We start from the raw sequence: 8533 nt of genomic DNA, 5'->3' as shown, positions 1-8533 counted from the left end.
GCGAGCTGGTGAGCTAATAAAGCTTCATATATTTGCAAAGTTAGGAGTACTACCTTTCTCACCTTTCCCCTTCGTCACCACTTCCTCGAACTTTGGACCTTCAGAGGTGCCTCTAATTCCGCTCCAACCGCAAGCCCTTCGGCGTCGGGAAATTTTGACCTGCATTTTACGCGATTAGCTCCTGCACACACCGGGAGCTGGAAATGGGGAGTTTTCAAATCATGGTAACATTAAAAGTAAACCGAAAGACTGCATTGTAAAGCGATTGTAAACTAAGATGCAGTAGAGCGATTTCACCTGATACTGAAAGTCCACGACGTAGTGATGCGTCCCGGCTGTCTCCGCCTATGGCGCCTACGCGTTCGCTTGATGACTACGCCTTCTGCGGCTTGATCCCGACCGCAAGGGGCAGGATTTTGATGGAGGTCTACTACTGAAGTTTGAGAGTTTTGATAGTTTATGCACGTAAATATGATTATATCGACTTTGGTGAGGCAACCTCGTCCACAGTGTGGCGCCTCAGTGAGAACATAGCTGTATATTTTACCCTTAAAAACATACAATACCCCCTTTTTAATTCAGTAATGATGTTGCGTTATTGTATTTCATTCGGCAGCTTCATGTCATAAGGAAAAAAGAAGTATCGAGCGAGAAGTAATTGATCACAGCGAACGTCACCTATCACGATTTCTTTTTTCATGAACCATGGGGCATCTTAAGCCTGAATTCATCATGTCACTTCAGAATAATGTAACACTGCAGTTTGTTTTAGTCATTCTTTTGAGGAATGTTCTGCACATAATTTCATCTTCACCTCACCTTGTAATCTAGCAACATTTTAACGCCGATAGGGTTAAGCGGCTCGTGCCGCGGAAAATCCGGCTTCAATGGCCGTGAGCAAAAATTCATGAAAAATCCTCTGAGAAGCAACTCAGCAGGCAGGTGGGCCGCCTAGGTCACGTAACCTTGTGACGTCATCACAACCTGCACACCGGATTGTGTGATTGTGTGACCCCCGTGGCAGGTGGTAGTTAAATTAATGATTGGTCGCGAGAGGTTGCTCGAGAAGAGCAACCTGGGTCTCACAGGCCCCACCAGGGGCAGCAGCGGTTAAGCGATGCGCCACTGCCACTGTGCCAGGATTGGTACGAGTACTCCCAGGGATCTATGTTAAGTATAGAGAACGACCAATTCTCCATTATGGGAATTAACGCACTAAATCTATTGCATCATAACCCTTAAGGCGGAGCTTAAGTCTCCCCTCAAGTTTTTCTTCCTGTTTTTCAACATGACATCCGGTCCCTTACACAGCGCCAGGATTGGTACGAGTACTCCCAGGGATCTATGTTAAGTATAGAGAACGACCAATTCTCCATTATGGGAATTAACGCACTAAATCTATTGCATCATAACCCTTAAGGCGGAGCTTAAGTCTCCCCTCAAGTTTTTCTTCCTGTTTTTCAACATGACATCCGGTCCCTTACACAGCGCCAGGATTGGTACGAGTACTCCCAGGGATCTATGTTAAGTATAGAGAACGACCAATTCTTCTCCATTATGGGAATTAACGCACTAAATCTATTGCATCATAACCCTTAAGGCGGAGCTTAAGTCTCCCCTCAAGTTTTTCTTCCTGTTTTTCAACATGACATCCGGTCCCTTACACAGCGTACATATCCAGTCCTTCGCCAGTAGAAAAGGGCTCGAAGTCTCCGCGGTGCGTATGGTTTGATTGTCTCCTTTAAGTTCTCGTTCTTCCCGTGCAGTTTTTCGCAGTTTTCAAGCAGAACGTCGTTTAAAAACTATGGTCTCTATATTTTAAGGCACCTTTTTAATGGCTCCGTTGAACGTATGTTTACGTTCGCTTATTCTCTAAAAACGAATACTTTTAAATACTTGAATGTGCTGCTTTTTTTACAAACGAAATTCTTGTGGCAAGAATGAATCAAAAGATTTTTAAGGCAATGAATGGACGATTGGGTCAGGACGTGGAGAGTTAAGAAAATGAATCAAATTTCGCAACCATCTTAGAGAACGTGAACTTCGTTTTTACGCCAAAACGGCATGTTCCATGCAAGAGTAAGAAAATTTTAAAGGCTTTCCCCTGCTTCAGGAGCGGCTGAAGAGCTTATTATTTATTCTTTCTGGGGCCATAAGGCGTGAATCTATGAAAGGTTTGCAGTATCCAACATATCAAAATTAGCCGCATGTAGAGTAATTTCACTTCCTGATTCATCATCATCATCAGCCTGACTACGCCCACAGCAGGGCAAAGGCTCTTTCATGTCTCTCCAAATCCTATTAACCCTTTCCTTTGCCAGCTCCGGCCACCGTATCCCCGCGAACTTCTTAATCCGCCCACCTAACTTTCTGCCGTACCCTGGTACGCTTGCCTTCTCTTGGAATCCACTCCGTTGCCCTTAAGGACCAACGGTTAACTTGAATCAGCGGTTATCTTGCCTTCGCAAGATACCCTGATTCATTTAAAGGTATTTCCTTTTTGCCTCTCAAGTTAGCTTGTGCGAATAGCCAAAGTTTTCTAAAAAGCGACTCCAATACTCTCCTCTTCGATTTTTTTTTTACAAATCTAATAATGCATGACCACAATTATTCGAAACGAATCGAATGTATTATCAAGTGTTTAGGTTATTGGCACGAAGTTGTGATAAGCCACAACGCCATAATTTTCTTCGACTGTTTCAAAAAAAGAGCAAAACGGTGAGGCAGCGTATGAATATCTTGCATTAGGAATATTGAACGAGTAGTGCGTCTTTAACCATCTCCGCTATATCCGGTACAAAGTTGTCGTTATATCCGGATATATACTTTTTATGCCAACGTATGCAGCGCAAGAAGACAAATCGTTTGACACCACTTCGAATACGTTTGAAGTTTCAAGAAGTCACGGTTTAGGGAAATAAAGGTCGTCAATGCAAATCTTTATGATAGGCTACGCTTTCATTCGACTAGTACTCTTATGCTCTGTAAGGCGCTGAATCGTTTGATGCCACTCCGAAAATTCTTTGTCAATTAGCTTCCCGCAATTTGTGTACCAATGGTGCCACCCACTGGTCCCACTTGAATGAACTTGTTTCGTACTAACGCGACCTTGAGTAATGCGTGTATCAGATCTAACCCTCTAAAACAAGCGGCGATTGGTATTCGAGGGCCCAGCGTCGAGACGCGGTACATTCGAGTAGCGGTGGCCATCGTGCTGACACATGGCCTACAAGTTTGGGTGATTCAGAAGGGTTCTGTCCTTTTCAGCAAACCCTGCCATGATACCCGATCACAGAGGCCATGGCTCATGGTTCTCGCTACTCTAAACTACTTAGATGTGGCCCTAAATTGTTTGCTGCCAGGAGTATCAAAAGGCAATTTTCCACTACCAAGACCATCATAGAGTTAACCCATTGACTTCGTGTTACTTAAGCCGTAATGGTGATCAATGTTCTTGCCTTTCAAAGCCTATAGCTATCGCCGTTAAGTTTTAGCGCTGTAATGGATGGCCGCCACTTTCGCTTCGCGGTTGTGCACGATTATTCGTTTTATACAGAAATATTCGAGACGTATTCCATTTAGCTCTATCCCTATCTAATTCGTGCTTGATTCGTTTTTTAACAAAACTACTCATGTTCAATTCGACAAGAAAGCTACACTATTCGTATTCTCTACGCTATTTGTATCAGATTCGGTTTTGAAAAAAAAAAAAAAGATACTATTCGCATATCGCTATACTCTAAAGAGAACGTTTCGTATACCTCATAATGTGAAATTTTGTAAGAGGTATTACCTCATTTCCCCTGCCAGACAGGTGCTTCGTTCTTCTAAACCAAGTTTTGTCTTTGAAAAACGAAGCCCCACGAACTGCAAATTTGCTTCTGTTCTGGTCCTGCGTACACAAATGCCGATTCTCTATGCCTCCATTGTTTTCACGCAGACGCTGACAACAGCCACCTGTGGAGACGCGCCCCCTTCAGGTCTGGATCCGAAAGTATGGTTGCTTCTCGGCGCTGTGGGTGGCGCTGTATTGCTCGTTGTGGTACTCATTTCTGTCCTCTCATTGGTTGCCCGCCGACCACGTGACGCTGAGGCCCAAGCACACCAGCTCCTGATCACGTGCCGAAGCGCCGACTGCTTCGAGTACGAAGCACTCCTGCGAGACACGCTCAACACCTCGATCGACCCGTGCCAAGACTTCAAGGCGTTCGTGACGTCACGCTGGCTGCCGACCCGGTCCCGCGATATCACAACGCGCTGGTCCATGCAGTGGAACGTCAAGTACCGATGGGCACAAATGCTGGCGGACGAAATACGTCTGCACCACTTCAAGTTGACCGCTATGAACATCGTCGCCACTTCCTACGGGGCATGTGTGAATCGGGAAGGTGAAGACGCAGAATACACGCGAAAGGTCTTCAAGCAGCTGCTACGTAATCTCAGCATCCCCTGGCCCGAAGTGCCGGTGGATCCTGTGGACAAGCTGGACGTCCTCTTCAACCTTTTCGTTAACTGGAATGTACCACTCTGGTTCAGCATAACGGTGCTCCCTGAGAAGACGGCCGCAGGCGACAAGATCACTAAGATCGGGCGCAGCTCTTACATAGACTTTTGGACCACTTTGTACAGAGAGATGGATACAGAATCTAAAATTCACACCTATGTTCAGCAATTCGTCAAATATTTCTCGTTTGCGCTGACACCGCAGGACGAATCCGCGCCGAAGATAAACTATTATGAGATTTTCAATATTACCAGAAGTATTGCATACGCGCTCAAGCTTTTGTGTGCCAGCAGTCCACGAGAGTACACGATCGAAGACCTAGCGAAATCACTACGTATCAACACAAGTCGCTGGATTTCATTGATGAACAAGTACTTCCACCCTAATGAAAGTTTCTCGCCAGCGGACAAGGTATTTGCAGAGCCGGACAGTATCAATTACGTCGCGCACACCTTAAACCACATCTATAATTCCAGTGTCATTCGAAGCCACCTGGGCTGGTGGGCACTCCAGATTTTTGCCCCGTTAGCGGATAACCTGTTCTTCATCACCAAGTACGGCACCAAAACAGCGGCTGACACTCTTCGACCATTGTTTTGTCAAGTCCAAATGGAACACTCTTTCAAATTACTCGTCCTAGCCAACCACGTAGCCTTAAACTTTCCACCAAGCGTTCGGAGTGACGTGGATCAACTCCTGAACGCCGTACGAGAAACAGCGGCTGCATACTACGAAGCATCCAATGTGTCCAAAGAAGTGAATATCGCGCGCAAGCTCAGACAAATGAAGATCAACTTGTGGCCAAGACCCGAGTACCTGTCCAAAGAGGTGCTCGCCCGCATCTACGCCCAACACGGAATGCTAGAGGGCACCACACTAGAACACTGGATCGCAGAGCGGAAAGCGAGCGCCAAATTCATCGGCACCGACGCCTACTTCGAATCCACGAGATTACCACACTCGTTTTCCGATAAGCCTTTTGTATACGATAGCCTCCTGAATACCATGACCATCTCGATGCTGGGTGCGCACGCGCCCTTCTATTACACTGGTGGCATCGAGGCGGCGAGTTATGGCGGTCTGGGTGCGGCTTTCCTGAAGACTGTGCTTCAGGGCATTAACTACGAGCTGCGCATCGAAGAAGATCTCCGTTACAACTCACGTGAAGATGACGAAGGGTCGGGACACACAACGGTTGGCTGCAAAGGCAGCAGAAGCGTGAGCAGGAAAAGTCTTTCACATGTTTTGCGCTTATTTGAAGCGAGGAAGACGGAAGACAAGCCCTCGAACGTTTGGAGTTATCCTGCCGAAGCGTTCTTCTTCATCAGTTACTGTCACACCCAGAGCCGCCTTGATTTCGCGTTCGACTGCAACGACGAACTGCGCGGAGTCCAGAGTTTTGTGGGCGCCTTCCACTGTCCACGTGGTTCCGGCATGAACCCTTGAGGGAGAACTGAGCGAGTGTACCCGAGTGAACGTTAGAACGGTTGACGGTCGCTTTCGCCTTATCGCACCAATCCCATTTGCTTGTTTGCATAAAAAATATCATATGCTGAAAAGTTGGTTCTGCTTGTGTAGTGTTGTGTCGTTTGTTCTAGAGTATGTCATCATCATCATCATCAGCCTGACTACGCTCACTGCAGGGCAAATGCCTCTCCTATGTCTCTCCAATTAACCCTGTCATTCGCCAACTCCGGCCACCATCTTAATCTCATCCGCCCACCTAACTTTCTGCCGCCCCCTTCTACGCTTGTCTTCTCATGCAATCCACTCCGTTACCCTTAAGGACCAGCGGTTATCTTGCCTTCTCATTACATGCCCTGCCCAAGTCCATTTATTTCTATTGATTCCGGCTAGCATGTCCTTAATCCGCGTTCCGTCAGCCACTCCGCCCGCGCTTCCGACCTCTTAACGCTCTCTCCTTTTTCTTTCCATGGCTCGCTGCGTTGTCCAGCTGAACCCTTGTCGTTAGCCTCCACGTTTCTGTACCATAGGTGAGTACCGGTAAGATATAACTGTTGTATACTTTTCTTTTGAGGGATAGCGGTAAACTGTCATTCATGATCTGAGAGAACCTGCCATATGCGCTCCACCCCCTTCTTAATTCTAGTTATTTCCCTCTCATGATCCGGATCATCAGCCACTACCTGCCTTAAGTAGGCGCATTCCCTTACTACTTCCAGCACCTCGCTACTAATTGTGAGCAATGAAAAGCTGTAGCGTAAGGTCTTTCGGATCCTGGAAATACCAACGGCTCCCATTGGGCTGTTATTGCGTAAAACTGTGCTCATAAATGCTTGCCTAATCATTTCCTAAATTTGCTCTTCAGCGCGAGACTCCTGCTGCGAAGCTTCGCGGTATGTTTGCGAGCACAGACCTGTAACACGTTCATACGAAAAACAAATCTTTGATATAGTATAATTCTACATGACAATTCTCGTAGGTTTACTGAGCACTGCTGTGCTTTAGAACTATATTTTTTTCAGGAACTGATTGCGGGTACTCTCCTTTATATTACGCATTAATAGGAAACCTGGCTGTTTCCTTCTATATCCCCGAAGGCTTTCCAATTGCTCAGCATTTGTATGACCTCGATGAACTGCACCTTCATGTGCAACTCATATATTATCATTTAAGGCGCTTTAAACAAAAGTGTACACCGCGAACTCGCATGTTTTACTGAGAGAGTGGTGCGCCTAACAGTGAGTTCACTCTGTCAACTGAATTTAGAATCATTTATGTGACAGGTAGATTTTTAAGAGCGTTAGCTCTACTCATGACGTTTCGAGATTTCGTGGGGTCTGCTACCACCCTGAGATCACAGCGCCATCTGTGGCAGCAACTAGAAAACAGAACATCTCTCATCTCATTCATATCAATTCTAGTAAACCAAACAGCTAACGCTCGTTGCTTCAACGACTTCCAGACGGTGCCGGTCTTTTTTTTTTAAGTCATAAAGCTAACTCATTAAAACAGTAAACTGTGCACGATGTCGCCCGGCATTTTTATGTTGACAGATTTTGTCTACAGTACTAAAGCCAATTATTTTTAAACTTCGCCTGAACGTGCATGTTTGAAACAGAAAATTATTCCACGATCTATCTGGTATTTAGCTGAGGAATCCGGACATCTCGATGTTACTGCTGTAGGGCCCGTGCGCGGGCCGCTCACTTGAGTCCCTCACCGCTCCCCGTGGGTACCCTCGACCACCTTTCCTCTCTCGAGTGGGGCAGGGGGAACCACGCTACGTGAGGGGGGGGGGGGGGGGGGGGGGGGCTCTATTTAAGGGGTCCTGACTGCCGAGGCGGCCTCTTGATTCCTGACCCGAAGACCCCCTGACCCTCTGTCACGACGCCACCTGACCCCTCTGCCGTGACACCATGTGAGATAAAAGACTTTATTCCAAAGACCTGGCACGAGTCGCTGTCTGTGCGTCCTCGCGCAGAGGAATCGCCGACTCTTTTTACACATCTCAGTTTAAAGAGATGCTCTAAAAACCTCCATTGTGAATTTCATGTACAGGTTGTTATGTTTGATTGCACAGTTCCTTTTTTCCCCGGGCGAAATTCGTGAGTAAAACCGCAAATCTCTGCCGGGGTTGAAAGATCCACATCTACGCAGTGGTGCTCAGCGACGTATGTTGCGCGCCACCTTGTGCAGATAAGAGAAAACGAATGTGTCCTCTTTTGTCGGTCACGTCTTTAATTTTTTTAATTAACTTTCCTTTTCTTTCTTTTATGGGGTCTAACGTGCCAAATCGTATAAGGGACGCCATAGTAGAGGGCTCCAGATAATTCAAAGCAGTTACTTTCTTAACTTTAAAGCAGGTTCTTTACTTGCACTGGCATCGCACAGTACACGGGCTTCTAGCCTTTCGTCTCCATCGAAATGCGACCGCCGTGGCCGGGATCCAACCCGCGTCCTCCAGGTCAGCAGCTGAGCACCACAACCACTGAGCCACCGCGGCGTTCTTCAGTTCAACGTAATGTTGCACTCAGCAACGTAGGCCATGGACCTTTCTTGAACGTT

At 46.7% G+C, this 8533-nt stretch overlaps 1 protein-coding gene across 1 annotated transcript; it reads left to right on the top strand.

The window, feature by feature from the left end:
• Nucleotides 1–3904: 3904 nt before the first annotated feature.
• Nucleotides 3905–6002, top strand: LOC149359938 (neprilysin-2-like). Its single transcript, XM_089567760.1, has one exon. It carries the CDS (start codon nt 3905–3907, stop codon nt 5948–5950), a length of 2046 nt encoding a protein of 681 aa, XP_089423886.1. The 3' UTR covers nt 5951–6002.
• The last annotated feature ends 2531 nt before the right edge of the window (nt 6003–8533 follow it).

Source organism: Amblyomma mixtum, chromosome 2, assembly GCF_055824585.1.
Source record: "Amblyomma mixtum isolate Tamu chromosome 2, ASM5582458v1, whole genome shotgun sequence".
NCBI lineage: Eukaryota > Metazoa > Arthropoda > Arachnida > Ixodida > Ixodidae > Amblyomma > Amblyomma mixtum.
The sequence above is the reverse complement of the archived record's forward strand: the minus strand, read 5'-3'. Positions and strand labels throughout refer to the sequence as shown.